Source organism: Micropterus salmoides, unplaced genomic scaffold, assembly GCF_014851395.1.
Source record: "Micropterus salmoides isolate LMB-PRFRI ecotype aquatic unplaced genomic scaffold, ASM1485139v1 Ms_hic_scaffold_18, whole genome shotgun sequence".
NCBI classification, from domain to species: domain Eukaryota; kingdom Metazoa; phylum Chordata; class Actinopteri; order Centrarchiformes; family Centrarchidae; genus Micropterus; species Micropterus salmoides.
In genome coordinates this window covers 18,526,454-18,550,091 of record NW_024040928.1, presented here as the reverse complement: position 1 = coordinate 18,550,091, position 23,638 = coordinate 18,526,454, and the positions used below count along the sequence as shown (strand labels likewise).

Genomic DNA, 23,638 nt, shown 5'->3' with positions numbered 1-23,638 from the left:
GGTACTGTGTGAAGTATCCTGTAGCAATAAAGTGAATAAAAATACACATGCCACACATTGAAAAAAAATGAAAAGGGCATGTTATTGCACCTCAATCAAGTTGAACCTTGATTTCAGTGCCATGTGCCTAAATATTGACAGAGGATTATAGAGTGGAGCATTGCCCTTCACTCTGTGTAATGTAAAGACAGACAGATCAATATTTGAGGAGTTTGTGCTGCTTTTACAGCTGCAGTGACTGCTTGTTACTAATCATGTGAAAGATTAAATGTACATGTGTGCCATGGAGAAAGGGTCAGCAAGTTTTTATGAAGAAATTTAACACTATTTTGCAACATGTATGGAGTTGAACTTAAGTTTATCTAATCCTTTCACATAAGGACAGTATGAAACCGTACTGGATTACCCATTACAACACACTGAAGCGCTATGTAGTCTAGTAAGCAGAAAATAGATTAAGTCGGAATTGTTTCTGAAATTAATGTAATTTCCTTGCGGAAACAGAGGATAAGATAAGATTAAGTCAGACTGAAGGATAAACACATTGCTTGTCCCATGATGATACAAAGGTTTTTCACAGTGTTTTCACGTGCTAATAAAATCTTGAATTCCAGTAATCATGAAAAGAGGAACATTTTACATTTTGGCACAAAATCGATTCATGGGATGAGGTATTTCATCATAAAGTCAAAAGGTGAATTGCTCTGAGTTTGTTTGATGTTTATTTCAACATAAAACATTGTTTAACTAGTAACAGTTGGTTACCAGTTTCAAACTGATTGATGTTTATAAAGAAACAAATCCAACACTTTGCTAAGAAACATGCATAATTTTTTTAGCTTGAGAGCAAAAGAGAACATATTAGATACAGTATGCGACCGGTGTTTGTGTATGTGGTTGTATACATGTTTATGTGTTTGTGTATGCATGAACATATATCTGTGTAGATAAGAAAGCAAGCACAAAGACGAAATGACAGAACATCACACCACTACATCCAAATACAGAATACTCTTTAGTAATTGGCTAGAAAGGGACTGTGACCGTAAACACCCCTAGCACAAATAAATAGACCTGTTATCATGTAATGCCCACCCCATCACCTAAGTTCAAGCTTTAGGACTACAGTCCCGGCAGAGTGGAGGGCTGTCGGTGGCCTCTAGTGGATCATCATGTCTTTGCAGAATAACACAGAAATTGTCCCTCTCCCTGCCTTATTCCTGCACATAGTTCCTACATCAACAACAGTGTCTCATGTTCAATTCCAGCAGCAACCATTGTGTCCTGTTGTGTCCATGAGCAAGATTTAATACATTTAAATCCTTGCTTACTCCTTGCTTACTCGATTTAAACTTCTGTCCTGGCTGCATCAGAACATCAACTTGATGCCTAATACTGCAAATATATAAGATGTCAAATGTAACAGCAGATTCAGCCAAATGTAAATTATGTCACATATGATGATATTTGATTTAATATCCTACGTGTATCTTAATTTTACTGGTCCACTACTATGACTGCACTTTCTTGATGAGCTTTTAATTTAGGAAAGGAAAGGTAAAATAGACTCTGCTGGAGGGGAAACTGTCTAGAAAGAACATTTACAAAAACTTAACTCAAGGTCCACTTATTAGTTTACAACATCCTACAGTCTTCAGTATACAGAGATTGTTCAGTTGCCATGGAGATTTGTTTTTGTGTCAATACTTAATATCTTCCAAAGAATTTCCTCAAGAATCCTAGGAATTTAACCTAAGATTGTATGTTAGTTATGATGAAAGTTAGAGATCAACATTTAGATCATCAAGGTCCACTTGCTAGCTTTTTCCGGAGATTTCAACTCATCTCACTATCAGATAAACCTATTAAGTGCATGTAGATTCAGTCAAGTTTTTCTTTTTCCCCTTTTTTGGGGGTCAAACTGAAATTTACAATCAAATTGATGTTCTGTTGTGTTAACATGTTGTTTTATAATATTCAAAAGGGTTTGACCAATAATGGCTACATGATTATTCTTAATCTGGTAAATTGCCCCTCACAAATGTGTTAAAGCAATACTTCAAGGGAGTCACAACTGTGGTTTTCATCTGCATTACAGGCTTGTGACTTGTGCAGTAAGTTGCAAATTGGCAATAACAACAAAAGCAACCTCAGACTACTTTATCACTGCCTTGGACCCCCCACCAGACTGTATTGTACTCACTCTTAGGTAGAGATAAACACTCCACGTGCTTATAGAAACAGGTGTCAAGCTTCAGGAAGACACACACACACATACACACACACACACAGTTAATAATTTATCCACTCACTGAAATGCTGACATACACACCACTCTGCCTGCAGTGTTACTTTAGCCTACACAATAGAGGTTGGTTTCATAGTATTGATGGATGAGTGTACATCTTCAGATAGAGACTGAGGGAGAAGTAATACTGGGAAAGATGAAATTAGGTTATAACTTCATTATGTAATAATGCTGCTTCTAGTGCAGCTAGTTGTGGCAATATAAATACATGTGTTTTTTTATTTATCAGAACACATTATGATGTTGTTGTTTGTAGGCGGTAATTAAAGAGCATGTCCAGCAAGGCTATAGTATGTTTTCAGCCCATGCTTCTCCAACAAGACAACACTTTCTGCACATTTCTCTGGAGGCTACATCTTAATAACAGGAATGCCAATAGCATCTTGCCTACAGGATGACATAAACCGCATCTTTTAGAATTGCTGTATCTAAGTTTTATTAAAGAATTGCTGTTTTCAGTGGACTTCTGCATGATAATATTTATGCTTGGTGCAGTTGCTGAGTGCTTCTCCCAGTAGGCTATCAAGATTTTCCCTCAAATGTGAAACGTTTATTTTAGATATTGTGCTAATAATAGTCTCCAGTGATAATTTTCCACAGGACGCTGCTGCGACTGTTTCTACGATGGAAGAAGCAGCGAGTGTGGACGGACCCATTCGCCTTTGCGGGGGGATTTGTAGTAACTCACGTAAACTACGAGCTGGCAAATCATCTTAAAATACCTTTTAAATAACACACACATTTATTTTGGACACATATCTTCTTCTTTATCAGGAAAAGTGCTGCCTCACTTCTCCAGCAGCCAGGCGACGACAGTTTAATCACCCTCAAAGAGAAAAGAAAACCCTTTGGTAGTAACTTGGGCAAGTCGGATGAAAACCGAGCTCTGTGCCACATCTTCCACTAAAATGATAAACCCGCTGCCGAGCCGGACAGACTAAGTGAGAACCTAGCTTATTCCTGTCAAACTTAACATCTTTTTTTCCACCTCTGAAATTGTCAGACGGCAGTAAAACTCACCCGAGATCTTGAATTGTTCTCGTCTATTTACAGTTTTATCAACAGGAGGAGGTGTTAGGTTAGACTACTGTTACGTTAACGGTTAAATTAGGCTGTATGTGACGTAATAAAGTGGGAAAGTGGACTTTTCAAACGGAACACTTCGGATAGAGGTAAGTTTAGTTTACATCACTTTATGAAAACTAAATACGTTGTTTAAAGTTGTCCAGTCTGCTCCACCATGGACTTCTGTAGCAGTTTCCCCAAGACAGAAGAGGTTGTTAAAAGGACTACACCCATACAGGACTAGCCTTAGCTAACTTACATCTCACCTAATTTACACCTCAGGGTGGAGATGTTAAAACCGTTTACTGTTTTTAAGTAACTTATTACCGAGTTGGCAGACTCAAAAATACAAAGTGAAAGTTTTGCAAGTAGCTTGAAACGTTACTATAAACAAATCCTGAAAGTGTAATCATTAATACAGTATTGCAAGTATGCACCACCACAAAAAACAAACAAACATAAATTAAACTTTAAAGAGCAAAGATCTGTGCTCCACCTTTTAGAGCAAACATTTGTATAAAACAAATGCTTCAATAACGTTTTCATATGATAATTAACTAATGTAGATGGGTGTGTGTGCAGTGATTGTTTTGTGTGGATGAATTTGTCATGTTATGATGATATTGTGTATATGTAATTTTTTCTCAGGTCTCTCTAACAAAATAAATCTTGATCTCAATGAGATTTCCTGAAAAAATAAAGCTTAACCAGCTAACTAACTATTTTTTAATCATTTTTAATCACAGCTTGCTTTAAGAAAGTCATTTTGGACAAGAGAAAATGTAGAATGATAATATTTTAACTTAATTTCATTGCTATATGGTTCTGCTGAAAGTTTAATGCAAATATTGAGTTATTGCCATAGACTGTTATTGCCCAGCCCTAAGAATATATGGCGTGAAGGTGCAAAAGTGAAGCTAAAAGTGTGTCATGCTTCTTTACCTATTTTTGTGGCATGCCATAATTACCAACCCACTAATTTCAACTGCTATTCCACACTGTCCTTACTGTGTTTAGTGTTTTGATTTTAAATCTCACACTTTTTAATAGCAAGACCAAAGCCAACATGTGAAGAGTGTGTATCCTATACGCCCACTCACCAGTTGAGAAACGTGCATCCTTACAAACTCACTGCTAAAATAAAAGCTCACAAAACAGAGTTGCATTCATTATTATTATTTCAGACAATAAAACAGTTTGCCGCCGACTGGACCATATCAAGCGATGAGTGTGACGCAGAAATCATTATGGGTGACTCTAAACAGAATTATTAAAATGTTTTTAAAACCAGCTGCAAACATTTGAAACAAAAGCACACAGAAAAAAAGGTTCTTGCTTCTCTTGAGTCTCCATATATCTCCTGCCCTGTGTGTGCCCCAGATTGATAGTTACACCACCTCCCTCTCATAAGCCTTAGCACTACTATCCTGTTGCCTTGACTACTGGTGTGTCAGGGGACTTCATCCTGATCCACCGCATGATTTTCTCTGACACTAGTTCACAGAGACTGGCACGAAGCAGCGCTGAAAGCGAGAATAAGAATAACTGGAGTGCTCATTTTCTCTTTTTCTTCCTCTTACACTGGGCATACTCCTAAGACACCTGATGCCGTCTTAGTTAACCAGCAATACACAGTGCTTCAGGCCCACAGTGCTGCTCCGCTCGTCCACTGCACGCAACAGGCTACACGCACCACTAAAATGGGAAGTCTTGTTTTCTTTCTGTTCACCGAACCATATCACTTAGTTTGTTGATTTACATTTCAGTCAAAAGAGGCGCGATTCAGAGAGCATGAAAAAATATTTTCCCTGTCGTGTTTAAGCAGAGCTGAGGATGGGAAATGTAGAGTCAGTGCTGTTTTTTTTTGGGGGGGGGGGTATCCAGTTGATAAACAAACTCTGTTTTAGGGCTGCAACTAACACTTATTGTTTTTATATTGTCATACTTCAAGTCATACCTCAACTTCATAGAATATTGTAAAATCTCCATTATAATTTCCCAGAGTGGATGGTGACATCTTTAAATACCTTGTTTTGTCCAACCAACAGTCCAGATATGAAGACTATACACGATTAATTTATTATCAAAATAGTTGCCAAATCTTTTTTTTGGTTTGTTTTACATTTTAATGTAAACTTTGACACCAGTTGTCTATTGTTTCCTCCACTCACTAACTGATGTGCTGTCAGAGGCATAATGAGCTCCATCAGCTGTGTGTCAAGCTTTATGGATGCACCACTGGGAGTTTGGCTACCGACCCCAGCCATGTGCATACATACGTATCTAAATATTCATCTCTCCTGTTATGACTATTTTCTTTGCTATACAAGAAGTAATGAGCATCTGGGAAATAAAGTATTTCTTTGTTGTGAAAAGCCATTACCCAGGAAATGAGGTGGGCCCAAGTATGGCAAACATCAGTGAAACTGGCCTGGTAAGAGCTTTATAGGATCTCCACTGTAGCCTTGGGGAGGGGGATACTTGATGCACTGGAACTGTGAAACAGTCTCATTAGGCAAGGACAGTGGACCATACAGAACAGGGACGGCTATGGGGTTTGGGGGACAAGGAGAGAGACTGTTGCTGTGTAATCGAGGGGAATTGCAAACACTGAATGCTGAATGGTGATCTCGGGGGACTGTTGTGTATCAAACACCGCCCGCAGACTGTGTTCAGTTTACAAACTTATTCTGTGACTCCAGCAGTCAAGCCACTGAGCGCGTGATTCTCTCTGCAAATGAGGTCACGTAGATGTCAGAGCAATATCTAGCAGCTATTTCTTACCACTTTTCAGAAGACGTTCCACTGCACTCAAAAAATGATACCAGAATTGCCCAGTTCCCAGCTGCGAAAACGCATTAAACATCCTGTGGAGTCTCAAATGCAGGCCTGTATGCATACTTAGATTTTTATGAGCACAAATAGAGGGAATAACAGCTGCCCACACCGGGCAACTGAGGCAAGCAGCAGTTTTCTGCAGCAGGTAATAAAGTGAACCAGCTGTTTTCTTGCTTCGTATCAGTTTAAAACAAAAGTTAACTGTTAACTCTTAAGACTTGCCCAGAAATCCTTGTTTCTGTTATGCTGAAAAGAAAATCATAACATAGAGTAAGCCTTACATTACAACCACAACTTTATCAGTGGGATTCAAGTTTAGTTTTAGGCTTTAATGAGCATATTTCAGAGGTCAGTGGAATCTGTAAAAGTTATTTGCGACCCAGAATATTTGATTAGTGTGTTTGCATTATCTTAACTAACAACCCCCTCCATAATTACGTTCACCTCCTCTTGGAAGTTAACTCTTAATTTAGCCTCAGAGCTTTTTTTAGACAACATGGCAGCACTTTTCAGTCTTCCAGCCTGGAATCTTCATGTGGCTTTGTGTGTTTGAGAGAAGTAATAGCAACGCCCATATTTATGTCTGCTCCAGCTCAGCCTGCACACTGAGCTGTCCTGGAAAAGCCCATGTGACCCAGAGCTAAAGAGGCGCTGCCGCTTCCTCATCCTGTTGTATGTTAGAGCGGAAGGACAATGGTCAGGACTGCAGTGTGTGATTTATATCATAGCAGAGTTCAAACATAGGCAGCGGACAATGATATTATATTCTAAAAGTGAGCATTGCTTTTTTATCCCAGTGGGTCACTGGGATAAAAAGCACATGCTTTTGCTCTGTTTTAAACCAATATCATTTGTGTCAGATTATTATATTATAGCCATGGTAGCAGCATGACTTTAGGAGTAACAGTGTTGGTCGCTCAGTCCACCACTCCAGACAGAAGTATTAACAATTATTTGATGGACTGCCATGACATTTTGTACAGACATTCACCGGGCCCAGAAGATGAATCGTACTTACTTACTTAAAGCTCAGAGCTTTCTGTTTATCAAGTAAAATATCTACCTGATGGATTGGCACAACATTTAGTACAGACAATCTGGAATTAAATGTCATAGCAATGAAATATTATGGTACTTTCATTTTTAAAATCTAACCACCACACGGGTTGAAAACATTTTAAGCCTCAGTGCCAAACCTTTATGGAACTGCTGTTCCCTTTGCTGATTTCATAATGTGTACGAAACTAGGGTAAGAAATAAACTGTAATAATGTGTTGTGCATCTGGTTTCATTGATTTATTTTCCATCCATAAGTCTGAGTGACATTGTAAAGAGTCATTAGCTAAACCCGCCTGCCTCTCATGTAACTCTGTGACTTTTTGACGATTCATAAAACTGCAGGAAATTATACCCGTGTGACAAGTATGAGACGTGAGGGTGTCTGTGTGTAGAAAAGACCCCATCCACATTCACACTGCTCTCATTTGTTCTACGCCAGATAGAATCATCCTGGTGCCAATAACACAGGAGCGATTTCAATAATTGAAAGAGAGAGAACAGGGGGATAATAAATCTTTCCTGCTCAGATAAATTTGTTATAGGTAACTCAAGTGGAGGTGTTATTCAGAAGGATTATTATGTAATTGAACCACAGGTATTAGCGAAGCGGCTCACATAGTATAGATGGAAATAGTTTTTCTTTCTGTGTGTCATACTTTTTCCATTCTTTCTTCCTCCCTGCCCCCACACATCTCTCTTTCTGTCCCTCCCACTCACACACTTTACCAGATACATGTTGTAAAAGATTAGCTCAGCCATCACGTGTTTTTACTTTTCAAATTATTTTGTTATATTCTGACCATGCTGATCTTTGTCTCTTTCTTTCTGCTCCTTTCTCTTTCCTTCTTTTCACAAAAGGGCACAAGCTGAAGGTGACCTGGGCTGAATAATTTTGAAAAAATATCTATTTGTGATATGATGATTTGCATCAAGGAATAATTTTTTACATAATTGTTCTAATTTTCATTGAAAAACATTAAAATTAATTATGGTTTGATTTTTGCCTTTAACAAATATTGCACCTCCTATGATTTAAAAATTGCACTGGGCCATATTGCGATTTTGATAAGATTAGATTAATTATTTAGCCCTATGGTGACCCTGCTGTTAAACATCTGATGAGATACAGATTTTAGACGGCTAATACAAAAAATATTTGAGGTTGTTTAGTAGGATATGCAGATGGATTTCATTTGCTGATGCAAAAGTGGGTGGATAGCACTGTGACAATGTGACAATTAAGTATACCTTACCTTACCTTACCTAGCTTGCGACCAACAGGATAAATCTGGGTGTGGAAAGTAAAAATTTACCACCACTGAAGTGCCCTTGAGCAAGGTCTTTAACCCCAACAGCTCCAGTGGAGCTGCTCAGTGGCCAGCAGATCAGACTGTGGTTGTTGAATGTGATCAGGGTCTTCCTGCAAAAGAGAGGCTCCCTCCCAGTTAAGCTCCCCTAAATAAATAAAGATTCAAAAAATAAAACCACTTTTCCTTTGCTGACAAAACATATTAAACAGATATTTTATCCTGTTATTTAAGAAGAAATGTCTGCCCCCACCACCCATTATTAACCCATGTTTGCCTCGGCTTCGTCGGTGGGTTGCATGCACAAAGTGTCCCACCTAATACCTTTTATGTTGTTATTGTTTAATTCTGGATGTGTTGTTTTTATGCATCCTCATATCTCCAATCATGAATACCCCGGCAAACATGAATAAACAGATTTAACAGATTAACGCCATGGAAACAGGATTTAGACAAACCACAGAAACGAAAGGTGAATAGGCACAGGTGGTCAAATGCTTCAGTGTCCTTGTTTGCATTGGTATGTATTTATTTTTTTGGCATAATTTGTGTTTGTCTTTAATCAGTGTAGACTATGAACTCCGCCTGCTTAAAATCAATTAGAATATTCGTTTTCACGTCGAGGTGGGGGATTATTGTCGAGGTGAATGTCTGGCCTCCTCGGTAACAACAGTCAGTATCAGTCTGACCTTTCACAAAGTGGCTTTATTGAGAATTACAATGCCCCAGGACACTTGTCCCTCCACCATGTAGTGAAGGGTCGATAAATTATCACCGTGCCAGAGGATTCATACTGTATCCACGGAGACCAGGCCACCCCCACCACACACACACCCGCACACCCGCACACACACACACACACACACACACACACACACACACATATTATAACTTCATGACGTCTGAGCTGTTGTCTTGTGTCTGTTTTTCTCCTGTGTGGACTCTTAACCGTCTAGATTTATCTCGCAGCACATGTTTTATGACAAAAAGCTGCAAGCTGAGAGGAATTATTGAACCAATTAATAATTTATGATATTCAGGCAAGGAAATTAATGAGGGTTGTTGCTGTCCTGCAGGAGCAGAGAAAACGGAGCAGTCAGCGACGTGGGGAGTAAAAGCACAGGGAGAGAGGAGAAGTGAAAGGAGAAGGTACAGATACCAGCCCAGCGATCTGCCTGCCTGACGGTGCTGTGTCATGGGGAAACAGAACAGCAAGCTGCGGCCCGAGGTCCTGAACGACCTGAGGGAAAACACAGAGTTCACCGACCACGAGCTGCAGGAGTGGTACCGCGGCTTCCTCAAGGACTGTCCCACCGGCCACCTGACTGTGGAGGAGTTCAAGAAGATCTACGCCAACTTCTTTCCCTACGGAGATGCCTCAAAGTTCGCTGAGCACGTCTTCCGCACATTTGACACCAACGGGGACGCCACCATCGACTTTAGAGAGTTCATCATCGCCCTGAGTGTGACGTCCCGCGGCGGGCTGGAGCAGAAGCTGCGCTGGGCCTTCAGCATGTATGACCTGGACGGGAATGGGTACATCAGTCGGGCAGAGATGCTGGAGATAGTTCAGGTGAGGACACACTGTGTGATTCAGAATAGGGTTTCTTTATAAATGAAAATGCTGTTTATACCAGACACTTCAGCCTTACCCTGACATTAAAAGTTAGATGATATTATACACTGGTTATTTAATGTTTTACTAGTTTTGCGTCATCAGAATTATATGTCTAATGGAGAAGAATCTGATCCTAGAACGGTTAGATAAAAGGAAGATACCTAATCAGTTTCCTTTGTGGTACATTTTAAGCCACAACTATATTACAAAATAACAAATGGAATGTATTCAACACTAAAGATTAGTGTAAAATATTACTAGTAGTAGGGCTTCAACTAACGATTACTTTCATTATTGAGGAATCTGACATATAATGTCTAGATAAATCGATTAATTATGTGGTCTATAAAATGTCAGAATATAGTGATAAATGCCGTCACAACTTCCTTAATCCCAAGGTGATGTCTTCTAGTGTCGTGGTTTGTCTGACCAACTGTCCAAACCTAAACATATTCAGTTTACCATCACATAAAGACAAAGAAAAGTAGCAAATCCTCACATCTTAGCAGCTGGAATTGAGGATTATTTAATATTTTTTTAATTGCTGAAAAAGTTAATTAAAATTGTTGCCAATTAATGATTAATACACTATTTCAGTGCTAATTGCTTGAGTTGTGTGCATTTTAGCTTCCTGTCTAATGACTGTTTTTAGGCTTAACAGTAATTTGCAGGTCATAAGGTATTTTCACCTCACATCCTGGATGCAGGCTGCCCTTTCTGTTTTTTCTTATCACTATGGCTATATTTACTCTTCCAATATGGTGAGCTGGGCAGCCTGCAGGGCCATATCAATATTGGCTCAGTATGCTGTGTTTGTGGATACAAACGAATGGTAAAAAAAAGAAAAACACTGAAAAGCACCAGTGCTTTTGTTCCTGCAGAATGCTTTCTGATTTTCAGCAAAACTTCTTTCTCTTTCTCTTCTTTCTCTCTCAAATCCACAGAGCTTTACATGATGTGAAATGTGTATATAGTTTTTGAGGATGCAAATGGAGACATTATAGCACTGTGAACATAACAGCAAGATGAGCTCTAGTTGCTAGAACACCATCATTACCAGGTAGCAACAGAAAACAGGTCAAAGCATTCAGATGAAAGATGTAACTCATTTTTGTTATTTTTCATCTCTACTGCCTGAAAGCTTCACACAGACAACCAACCACATTAATATGCACATAACAGCCATCGTGCCTACCCTCCTTTGTAGGCAATTTACAAGATGGTGTCATCTGTGATGAAGATGCCTGAGGATGAATCAACACCAGAGAAAAGGACAGATAAGATCTTCAGACAGATGGACATTGATAATGATGGTAAGACTGGTGATTTATTTGTATGTGCTTTTGTGAAGAGTTTGTTGCAGACCCAAAGTCCTTGCCAACACTTCACTTAAAGTTTCTCTGTTTAGCTTTTAAAGGCTTAAAGGTTTTTTAATAATTGTGAAAAATGTATGCATTTATCAACAACTAAAACTCCTCCTGTGGGTACCCATAAGTGGCTAGTGCATAAACAGATGCACAATATACTTAAAAACAATTGTAATAATATAAAATATGTCTAATAGAAGTTATAATTTCTGACAAACGTACATTAATAAACACTTAAAATGTCTTTATATCTCTTTACAACTACATTATAGTCTGTCAGAACTATTCATTAAATGTTTGTTTAAGCCTTATAAATGCTAAAGAGGGGGAAGCATTACCAAGTTCTTTTTATAGCTACTTAATGAGTGTGCTGGTCCTCCATGACTCAGAATGAAACTTTTTGTAAAACAAAAGTGAACTAACATTGCTGAGCTACTCAGTTCCACTGGTTAGGGGAAGGCAGCACAAAATTTAGAGGTGCCATGAGACATTAGTTATGAAATAGTATTTGACATTATACATTTAGCACTTGCACCAGTTTGGAGTGAAATGCGAAATATTGAAGATGGGCAACAGAGAGAGACAGAGAGAAATTAGAGGTCACATAACATGAACACGACTCACAAAATCATTAACAGCCTTTTGCATTTGAGCCTGCTGAGTCACCTCGATGCCAGTAGTTTGACATTTGGTGTGAAAAGGTGATTCAACACCCATGTGATATGTACGCGTCTCCCAAAGTCTTGTTCTGTGACATGCCACGTTTCTGTAAGATATTTAGAGCTATTCATATGGTGGTCTTTTTGAAGCAGGAGGTCAAACTGTGTGTCTCAACTTTTATAACACTGCGTGATTCCACAGACCAGGCCTAAGGCTATAGCTGCAGTGGAGGGTAAATCCAGCAAAACTCAGTTAACCGTCCTTTCTAATGCAGTTTATAGATGCTGTGTGACTAGGGCAGGGGAACAAAACGATAATGATAATTATCGTGCTATAATTTTCCTGAGTAACAATATAACAAATGTTCAATAAATGTTTCAAAAATTTGATTTAATTCTTTTGAATCACAAAGGAATTATCACTTAATTTTTCTATTAGGATTTTTTTTGTTGAGGAAAAGGGACTGAAAAAAGATTTTACTTCATTGTTTTGAATTTTCTACCTCAGATTTGTGAAGTGATCCATTGTCATAGAGCGTTTGAAAGAACTTGAAAGAAATAATGATTTGACATTTATCGTGATAATTATCAATATCAAATTATATGAAGTTTTTTTTTGTGATAACATTTTTGGCCATATCAACCAGCTCTATGTGTGAACGAAAGTTATAGTTCACTTATTTTTATTCCATTTTATTTTAATTTAATTGTCTGATTTTATTAGCCAGGTAAAGCACTTTGTTTTAAAGTACTGTATCAATAATGTTTATTATCAGAGCGATTAAGTTTATTAAGTAAGTCTATTACTTTTATTACATTATTATTCGGTGTAAGGAGGAAATTTTGTATATAGTGTACATCGCCATATTTCTCTATTATTCTCCTCTCTTCTTATCCCACTAATGTGCCGATCAGATAGTTTGGCTGCAAAACCAAAAACCCACTTAATAGAAATATTATAAGTAATTAGGTTTCACTAGATATAAATATTTCATTCATTTTTATTTTAATGGTATGATTCTATTTAGTTGTATTTTGGTTTCATTATGGCCGGTACCAGTTAATAATAAATTAATTCCTTAGAAATTACTTACTAAAAGGATTTTTTTCATACTTGGCATCAGTAATATTGATTCGTAAATAAAATTTTAAAAATGTAGTGTTGCCCTTTCCTACTTTTTGTCAAAGTGCTAAGCAATACACCCAAATAATTCCTGAATGACATGAAAATAGCACAACAGCATCCAGACCTCCGTCACCTGTTCGACTGCTGCTGACTCAATCTTTTTTGGTCTCTACTTCACAGGTAGATTGTCTTTGGAGGAGTTCATTAAAGGTGCTAAGAGCGACCCGTCCATCGTCAGACTGCTGCAGTCGGATCAGGGAGCCTCTCGTCAGTTCTGAGGACAGAGACAATGACAGACACACACTCTCTAAACCGCAATCACAAACCACATCCATCCAGCTTCCTGCTGTTCAATTGGTCGAGGCTCTGCCGTCCTAACGCCCCCAACAGACACTCCATGTTTTAATGTTTACTTTAATGGATACTTTTCTTTTGTGGCTCCTTTTCTGTGAACTATGACGTGCTTTCAGTTCAGGTATTGTGTGGTATGCCTTGAAAAGGTTTTTACCTGTTCTCCATAAGTGAAGTGCCATATCATATATTTATGCTCACTGGATTACGTGCTCGCAAGTATTATGACTCCCATTATGTATTACACTAGGAGGAAACTAATTACATTAGTTCATATAATTTGATTCAACGGTGTTAGAAAGTGGCTTATTGTTGTTCAGGATGTCAACTGCAGCTTAACAGTTGCTGTTCTTAACAAGTTCTATATGCCTTTGGTATTGCATGCGCTCAGTGAATGATATGCGTTTTCCTGATGATGTAACAGTTTATGTGAATAAGGAGGCTCTGATGGTTTTTATTCCTTTTTATTTTTGTAACAAAAATGTTTTGTTTTCACACAATTGAAATAAAGTCGTGTAAGAAAAATCTACACAAGAAGTCCCACGGTATCCCCTTGTCGTGGACAGACATGATGCAAACCCACCAAGATTCACACTTACTGGTTTAAAAAGAGAAGAAAAAAAAAGTCAGCTTGGACATTGAAGTGTTACTTTGACAAGTCCACATCTTAAAATAGGTGGTTGAAGGTGGCTGAAGAGGGCGAGGGGAACAATTTATGTTTGAAAAAGACTTGAATGAACAACAGAAATGCCACATTCTGAACCTCCCCCCTCCTCTCCTCAGGTGGTGGTGGTTGTATAAATATGCAGCTTCTAACGTTCAGCAGGTCTGTGAGGCAGAGTTCACTCCAGGGACACGACACGCCCCCCTCCCACCTGTCCCCTGTGTGACTGACAAAGATGATGTGAGAAACTGCAGGTGTCTCTCGTGTGTCTTTGCTGGAGTATTTCAGTAACTGGGCGACCGGGCCTCCCATTCGTCCACAGGAGAGGGGAGGCGGGTTGCGCAGGACCAGACCAGATCCAACCAAGCCAATCTGGATCAGATCCCGCCCCTTTGGGCTCATAACTCATCTTTGTCAATGTCATCGTCCAGGTCTATGTCGCTAAGGTCATAGTCCTCCTCCACAGGAAGCTGTGGTTGACAAGGAGTTTAAAATAAAGACAAACTGTTAGCAAAGAAGGGAAGCATGAAAACATATTTTGCTAGACTGTTTGCATGTAAGACATCTTACTAAATTGAGTCAAATAACTACAGATGGACTTTCATTCTGTGAGAGAAGAAACATCTGACCAACTCTTCTGTGTGCAAGACTTTAGTACAGAGGCAAAAAAGAGCAGGGAGAGTTTTTTTGTAATAAGCAGGACAGGCACTGTACGCACTGAGCCCCACACTGGTGACCCAAAACTGATTTGTTTTTTTTTGTTTGTTTTTTTTTTTAAACTGGGCTGAATTTCTTCCAGATCTGTTGGACTTAGTTACTTAGTGTGAGGGAGGTCAAGATGCCTCATGAATTGTCTGCATGATCAACGATCGGTTGGGTTTCTCTTTAGTCCGTAATTTTGGTGTACTATCTTGCAGTTTGAGTAGTTTCATGGTCCGATGTCTCTCATGGCTGCTGTCAAAAGATCTGTTGTAAACTATAGTGAGCTTGTTTTATTATTGGAGTCACATATTATATGTTGTGGCTTGTAGTCCTGACTGAGATTCATACAACAGAGGCAAAGTTACTGAGTTAGCATAACATACAAAATTAAATAAAAACGTACAGTGTTGGCCCAGCTTAACACTGTTTGGTTGTAGAACTCAAACCTGTTAACATCTGTACATAAAGTAAGAAAATCTGACCACTGTGATGCTCCCACTCACCTGTCCATCTTTGCCGTCCCAGGGCTCAACAGTGTGAATCTTGGGCATGGAGCCACCTCCAAATGTGGCAGTTGAGCCACGGCCAACAGAAAGCTCCCTGAAGAGAAGATGAACCACATGAGCGTTGTCACTCAGCTTACTCTAAAGCGTATTTTGATTTGACATTCTTGTAAAAAATATAAAGATCAGACAACAGCCCCCCCTTTACCTGAGGAACTCATGAATGCCAGTCTCACTGAAGGAGCCTTTGAGCAGAGCAAATTTCATCTTGCGTGTGTTGATGGCCGCCATGGCAGGGTAGCCAAATCCACCAATACCCAGAGAGGCCTCCAGCTCCATCTGAGCACCAGCCTCAGTCCACATCCAGCTGACAAAAGGGAGAGCGGGCTGTTAGTCACAGTCGTAGTTAGTCATACGAATACTAACCCGTGCTTGGCCTCTCATACTTACCCCCACATCTTCTTCTTGTACTTATCAGCCATCTTAATCATCACCTCCAGGTAGCCGTTTCTACCTGCCGCACCTTTTGAGATACAAGGACAGCAGACGGTGAGTGATTCAAGAATTAAAAAGGTCTCATAATGCATCCATCTTCAGTGTAACAAATGTCCCCACACTACACAAATGTCCACAGCAGTACAGCTGCTTTTGATAAGCTACTGAATGATACAGCAGTTAATAATTTGGGCTTCTCAAAAATCAAAAAGTAGAATTTCCAGTGAACTGTCATCATATTAAAGATAAACTGCTCAACTGCACTGTAGGGAACCCATAACCCTGCATGTCTGTTCAGTTCAGTTTTTGTTGTGAAATTTAACTTCTTTAAGGTTACATTTCTGAACTATTTAACATGTCCACAATCAGGAGTGTCTTGTCTCACCTGTATCCAGGATGTGTGGCAGGACAGCAATTATACACAACTGACTGTCCTCACAGGTCTTCTTCAAGATGTCTTCATTAAGGATCTGAGACAGACATTTACATTACACATACATTTTATATTGTATATAGAGCTGGCCAAAAATGTTATCACAATAAAAATCATTCGATATAGGTAATATTCACGATAAATGTCAGATCATTATAGCTTTCAAGCTTTAAGGCTGATTTTTGCTCCTGAGTGAAAGTTGAAGAAACCAGATGGTTTATTGTGGTTTTAAACTATTCTTTATGGTCAGACCATGCCAAACAAACACTTGATGCCAAACAGTGGATAATTTCACAGAGGTAGAACATTCAAAACAATGATAAAATCTTTTTCAACAAATTTGTATGAATAAACTTAAGTAAAAATCTTTCTTCAGTCCCTTTTCCTTAACAGAATAAATATCTTGATAGAAAAATTAAGTGCTAATTCATTCATGATTCTAATGAATTAAATCAAAACATTTAAACATTTGTTGAACACTTGTTATAATTTTATTGAGAAAAATTATAATCGCAATAATTTTCGTTACTGTTTTATTGACCAGTTCTATTGTATATAGAGACTCAATAGGAGTTTAACTGGAAGCCGTGACAGCAGTTTTCCCCCTTTACTGTCTAATTTTGGTAACAAGTGTGTCATTGGCAGAACTTTATAACAGCATTTTGGATTTTGTGTTCACACCGCACATGCTCAAAAAAACAAAAACAAAAACAAAATCTTTGTGTAAGTGAACCAATTAGAGGTTGATCATAGATCAAAAGATCATAGTCTTGTGGTTAATGACCAACAATACAAAAAGCTGTTGGCCATTCTGCTCTGAATTTTTTTTAATACCAGCGCTATAAAACATATGTATGTTGCGAATACACAGGCGTACTGACCTCCAGCAGTTCAGGAGGAGGGGCGTGGTCAGAGAACAGATCCAAGCCCCTCTCGATGATGTCGCCACGGGTGCGGCCTCCTTGGTAGTCTTCGGGCTCCTCACCTTTGCGGAAAATCTTGATAGTGGGAAATCCACGGATCTAAAACATACATAACACATATACTGCTTTAGTTCTGTGAATAATTGCCTTGGATTAAGTTGCATATTTTTATTTAATTAGGGATTCAGTATAGGAAATGTGTCTTTTAATTATTCTGTATAAGAAGACAGATTAAAAGACACACTAATGAGAGAAATTAATGATTAGACTTTGAAGTTGGATTTCCTCAGGCAAAATAATTAATATGGTCTGACTTACTCCATACTAACATACTGTAGCTTTTTTTGGACAGTAATAGACATATTCTACTAAAATGCTACAGAGACTAATTCAATGTCCAATTCCAGTAAGAAGAGCGTGGACATATGAGCATAGGCTTTTACAAACCACAATCAGTTCACGAGACTTTACATTTCAAACTTTACAAGCAGGCATGTTTACAAGGTCAAGACCACATATGCAAGGCAGATCAGCCTTTTTGTCCCAAGGCTTAATGGCAGGTGGATTATCAGGTTCACCGGCTAATTTGGCTATTTAAATTAGTAAAAAACATATACGATTGCTAAAACTAGACAAGCTTAGCAGCTGTGGCCAAAATGTGCCACCTTGTATCATATTGTGCCATGGTGTTTGCACTGAGCAGTGATGGTTCTCACTTTTGTTTTGCATCTACTATTATAGTTGTATTGGAACTGTGCACCACTATATCAGATTAGATTTACGGATTCTTACTCACCCCATAGCGGCTGGACACAGCCTGGTGCACAGTGGCATCCACAGCTCCGAGGCGAACTTTGCCCTTGGTCTGCTCCTTCACAACTGTGGCTGCAGCTGCCCACTCAGGCTCCAGGCTATATTACAACAGAAGAGACCGATGCTTAAGAAAAACTACTTTAAGTATATTATTGTCAATCAACAGAAGAAAATTAAGAATTCAAAAGTATAAGTGTGCAGTGTTTCTTTTAATAGGTTTCCTGTACAAAGTGTGCTTCTGATATACTGACATCAAATGTACTAAAATCTACAATCTTTAAATGTAAAAGGTGTTGCAAACTGGATTCACATGGTTAAATAGCTCAGATGTCACTGAACAGTTTTGACAGGGATTAGTCTTGACTGAAGGGTTTTCAGTGAGCTCGGTGGATTATCCTGATTTACTGGAACATTGTTTCCGAAAAGAAACTAACTTTTCAGTCCTGTGAGCAGCACAAACAAAATTCCATTAACCTCTGCTGTAATGGGGTGGCAGAAATCTCAGACATGGTGAGGGGGGTTTCACCACTTCCTAAAGACTGTCAGGCACCAAACTCACTTTTTGCAGTGTCCACACCAGGGGGCAAAGAACTCCACCATCCACACATCATCACTCTCCAGCACCATCTTGTCAAAGTTGTCATCGGTGAGCTCAACCACATCCTTCTTACTGCCACCGCTGCTTCCACCACCGCTCTGTTGGAAGACGGATGAGTGTTACTTAACCACGTTCATTTACGCGTTTGGTATCTCCAATTTGAAATAACTACAACAAAAAGCTACTGCACGAGCGCACTTCTGGATCTACCTGTTTGTTGTAGCCAGAGCCGCCAGACTTGCCGCTCAGCCTCTCTTTCACCAGAGCACGCAAAGCGTTCATGGCTCCGTCCACAATGGCCTGGCTACTGCGTCCACCTGAAGGGGGAAGACATGCAAAGGTCAGTCACTGCAACCCTCAAAGTCTGCCTCCCAACAACTTCAGCAGGCAGAATATTTCCAAAACAGCCTTGAAAGCTAGTTTCAAAGTGTGCTGTCTCCCTGACACCCACATCCTATTATCTCTGAACAATTCAGATAGAGAGTCGATTATATAACATGTATCTCTTCAGGAAAACTTTTAACAGGGCTTGGTGAGGTTCTGTAGAGGAAGATGTCAAATAAAAAAGTCAAAAAGCTGCTTATTCAACAGCTATTTGTTTTCTGCAGTGGGTTTGTCTGTACCTTGGTACTCCTCCGGCTTGTTCTTATTGGCTCCAAAGATCTTGATGGTGGGGAAACCTTTGACGCCATACTGACCACCCAGTGACTTGTGCTGGTCTGCATCTACCGCACCAACCTTGACAATCCCCTGAAGGATTTCAGAGCAAACAAGTTTGAGTGTGAAGTCATAACTTTTAATTACAGCAAAATACAGCAAGCCTTACTTTCTTCACATAACATTTTTTACACCGACTCTGGAAGCATGCAACAGTTACTTTGTCCACAAACACAATGTGGTTTAGATAAATTTTAGACAGGATAACTGTGTGTGGAAATGCACATTCCATGAAATAAACAGTGAGTCTTGTTTTGACTCTGGACCAAGTTAATATTATTCATTAATATTTGACTACAGTCCCATATCTGCCCATGTCTCACGTGTTATCCTCCCTGTTGAGTTACAAACTCCAAATTATTTTTAGGTTGAACAAAGCTGTGAGCTAGAGCTTAATAACCATGTTATACTTTAGCTTCAGTGTTGTCTTTTTGGATCTGGCCGTTAAGATGCAAAGCAGCAAAATGAAACCATTCCCTCAACTTATTTGTTTGTTTTAACTGAGTGAAATGAACATTGAATGCCTCTAGTGTATCTGCTTGGTCATTATATCTGCCTGATTATTAAGTAATTGTTTCTTGTGTGTAAATATCTAGTAAAAGCACATCATCTTGGTCATATTTCCAATAGTAGTATTCACTAAAATATTTTGATATTAGATTTTGTCATCATTGCCCAGTCCTGATAGGGTTGATTGATGAACAGTTAAAAGTTTTTTCAGTGAAAATGTCTTCAGCAAAGACAAAGTCTGTCACTCTACAGCACAGCTGGCAATAAATGGCAAGATGACCGGAGACGTTTTGTTTACCTTGAGGGCAGTGGCAGCCTTCTTCCAGTCCGGAGTCAGATTTTGACAGTGGCCACACCTTTGGTGATAAACAGTGGAGAAGGAGGGAGGGAGAAAAGATGAAAATGTTTCATTGCTAGTAGTTTAGTTTTACAATATGGGGACTTCGTGAGTTAGGAAATGTAAGTAAATGAGAAAGATGGGTGAGTATAGAAGTCCAGACACATTTCATTTTATCAGGAGATATTCCTATATTCCTTCAGTACAGGACAGCTGAATGTGTTCAAAATACATAACAAGTACTTGTTACTCCTGTTAATCACAGAATCAAATGATCCAAAATTAAACACGTACAGTGAATATTTAGCACCTTTTATTTGCATAGATTTTAGGTGTGCACATCACCACTGGCTTGTCCATTACAGAACTGACTTTGCATATATAAGATATGTGTGACATGTTTCAAGTTTATGGACCTGGCACATTCCTAAGGTCAGAGGACATCTGATGTTAGCTTCATTCAAAGTCAGGCAACTTTTAAGAAGAGGACAATGAAGTCATTTCCTGTTTAGTTAAGATTTAAAGGTGTTGCACATGCTGTCTAATTCCATCTATGCTGAAACATATCTGTAAAGCGTTATGAATTGCTTTTATACATGACTGTGTGCTACATGCACATGTCTCCACAGTCTCTTCAGATCATAAGGTTATTACTTATGAGTAGGAGCAATTACAAACAGAAGACTCAAACATCACTGAGTCAATGTAAGATGCCTGTATGTAAAGTAACTATGGTCACAGGGTCACAACTTGATTGATCTGAGGACACTTGTTACCACTGAATAATGGCCACCAAAGTTACATGGACTCACCAGGGAGCATAAAACTCAATCAGCCACAGACTGTCGCTCTGTATCACCTCCCTGTTGAAGTTGGAGGGGGTGAGCTCAACAACATCATCACTAGCTGAGTAAAAGGCTTGGACGGACAGGACCAGGGAGCAACCCAACACTCCTGAAGGAGAAGATGAAGATACAAAATGTTTAACGTTCTCGCAACACTGCGTGCTCTAATTTGTTCAATTAAGTTAAATTATTAACCAGCTACAGCAAGCACTGACCAGACACCCTAGCCATATTTAAATACACTTAATATGCCGAGAAACTCTAACGTAACAGCAAGTGAAATGGACGTTTGTTTGATTCACCGATAACGTTAACGGAGGCCCGCTATTAGCTGTTCAAGCTAACAAGCAGCAGCTTGCAAAACAGTTAAATACACCTAACATTAACAAATTTACAAAACTATCATTTAAATCAAGTAGAAAGGCTGCTGCTGTTATCACTCACCAAGTAAAAGCGGTCTCATGGTTTCAGCTGCTCTCTGCTCGCCTCCACTGTTAGCAACACTCGCAGACTGCTGCAGCTGAGACCCACAAAAGTAGATCGCAAAATCTCACCGTGGCCCACGTTGATTGGTCCGCTAGTGACGACGCCGCGCCTCAGCCAATAAGCGTGCGCCGTGTAGTTTCGAGCCGCGGTACACTGAAGACACGATGGGCTGGAGGAGAAAGAGAAGGAAGCAACATGCAACTCCACCAAGAGCAGAGGAAACAACTGTGACAATGCTGACTCAGTCTAACAAGTCTAATGAATAAATACAAAAGTGTATCATGCCCATATGCATATTTATAAACAATAAGACAGTTAAGCTACAATATATTACACATAGTAGGCTATCACACAGAGTGGCATGTATTTCAAACTAAATAAAATATAAAGCAATACAATATAAAGTAGGTAAATAACAGTTGCTGTTGTGTTATCATAACTTTTCATTGGTAATGGTGGAAGAAGTATTCAGATCCTTTAAGTAAAAGCAGCAACACCACAATGAAAAAGCAGCGTACTGAATCAAGAGTGAAAGCAGGCAATTTCAAAGAACAGAAGAATTAGATAGATAGATAGATAGATAGAGCATATAATAATATTATTATTATATTATAACAGTGGATTATTATTTAGCCAGTTGAAGAGGTTAGCCTACTAGCTACTTAAATACATAATCGGCAAAGTAAGTAGTAACTTCAGCAGTTGGATAATGGCAGTGTAAAATGTAAATTTTCCTCTGAAATGCAGTGGAGTAGAAGTATAAAGTATACAATGGAAATACTTATGTGAAGTACTGTACAATACAGAAAAATGTATACATGTATAGGCCTATGTCTTTAGAAGAATAGCCTACTCATTCTTAACAAAAATTCAGTCGCTCAATAAAGTCCTCCATATACCCGAAAATGACTTATCTATCTAAATACACCAGTGACAGCCTAACTTGATTTCTTTCCAATAATCTTGAAGGAAAGGTAAAACATAACCACATAACCAAAGTTTGACTCCACTGCCTTGCAGGTTATACTTCAGATGTTGTTTTTTCTATAACAGAAACACTGGACTTTATGGTTCTGTAGGCCTACATACTTTTTAAAATCACTTTTTAATGGATTCCTATCCTCAGTGGTTTGCAGCGATGTTTGAAAACAGACAAATAAAAGCCTTTAGGCTACTGTACTGTGAAGATGTTGTCACTAGGTGGAGACATGCAACAAGCCAAAGTACTGTTGAGTTGCTGTCAGTCTGTCTGCCAATCACAAATTCAGCGTGGGCTACTGCAGAACTGTTCAGTGGAACTCACTCTGCAAATTGTAATATATCTTATTCTGCTAGTTTATATTTGAAAGTAGCCTCAGAAAACCCAACTAATTCCAGTAATGCTCCAGTAATTGCAGTCACACTTATAATCCTCACCCATCAATCACTTGATAGCACCAAATAGCCCTATAATAATGAATTTTATAATATCTTAATATTTATAGATCCTATATTATCTCTCCGATTAAGTGATTATTACTTAGCCTGGGTCTTTTTTCTGTCGGGGTTATTGGGTGATAGCCTATAATACATTCAAAATGGATGATGGATAATGCCTCTGGAAAAATATTTTATAGGCTATTGTTGTAAAATGGGGGTGATTTAGGTTGCTGGTAGTACTGCCTGTTAATCGATCAGCTTTAACTGATTGTTGCTCTTCGAGCTGCCACCAAACCCCAGCAGAGTGTGTGTCCCTGATTTCCCCGTTTGCTACATCACAATTCATTGCATGCCGCTGAGATTTATGATCTGCTGTGCCTGGCTGCACTGCGCTGCGTCAAGACAACCACAAAGAGCCAGAGCACCACCGGAAAACACGGACATGGCTTTAAAAATAAAAGCACAGGCTGACTAGATTATGGTCAGTTGCTTGTG

General features: G+C 39.0%; 2 protein-coding genes across 2 annotated transcripts; one reads left to right on the top strand and one right to left on the bottom strand.

The window, feature by feature from the left end:
• Nucleotides 1-3,198: 3,198 nt before the first annotated feature.
• On the top strand, nucleotides 3,199-14,227 carry hpcal1 (hippocalcin-like 1). The gene is made up of 4 exons (XM_038726772.1): nucleotides 3,199-3,480; nucleotides 9,654-10,150; nucleotides 11,403-11,508; nucleotides 13,528-14,227. The coding sequence occupies exons 2-4, from the start codon at nucleotides 9,773-9,775 to the stop codon at nucleotides 13,623-13,625; spliced, it is 582 nt and encodes a 193-aa protein (XP_038582700.1). The 5' UTR covers nucleotides 3,199-3,480; nucleotides 9,654-9,772; the 3' UTR covers nucleotides 13,626-14,227.
• Nucleotides 14,147-21,841, bottom strand: pdia6 (protein disulfide isomerase family A, member 6). Its single transcript, XM_038726771.1, has 13 exons — nucleotides 21,683-21,841; nucleotides 21,206-21,347; nucleotides 20,355-20,412; nucleotides 19,453-19,579; nucleotides 19,040-19,146; nucleotides 18,791-18,927; nucleotides 18,215-18,329; nucleotides 17,377-17,517; nucleotides 16,448-16,532; nucleotides 16,018-16,090; nucleotides 15,776-15,934; nucleotides 15,568-15,664; nucleotides 14,147-14,832 (listed from the first exon to the last, which is right to left on the bottom strand). Exons 1-13 carry the CDS (start codon nucleotides 21,699-21,701, stop codon nucleotides 14,761-14,763), a joined length of 1,332 nt encoding a protein of 443 aa, XP_038582699.1. The 5' UTR covers nucleotides 21,702-21,841; the 3' UTR covers nucleotides 14,147-14,760.
• Between the last annotated feature and the right edge of the window lie 1,797 nt (nucleotides 21,842-23,638).

Bases quoted from the DNA above. Each gene is read 5' to 3' on its own strand.
- hpcal1 (XM_038726772.1), top strand. From the start codon at position 9,773: ATGGGGAAACAGAACAGCAAGCTGCGGCCCGAGGTCCTGAACGACCTG. The intron at 10,151-11,402 runs GTGAGGACACAC...CCTCCTTTGTAG, and splicing joins AGATGCTGGAGATAGTTCAG to GCAATTTACAAGATGGTGTC. The intron at 11,509-13,527 runs GTAAGACTGGTG...TCTACTTCACAG, and splicing joins GATGGACATTGATAATGATG to GTAGATTGTCTTTGGAGGAG.
- pdia6 (XM_038726771.1), bottom strand. The intron at 18,928-19,039 runs GTAGATCCAGAA...GTCTTCCAACAG, and splicing joins GCTCTGGCTACAACAAACAG to AGCGGTGGTGGAAGCAGCGG. The intron at 16,091-16,447 runs GTGAGACAAGAC...GTATCTCAAAAG, and splicing joins GCCACACATCCTGGATACAG to GTGCGGCAGGTAGAAACGGC.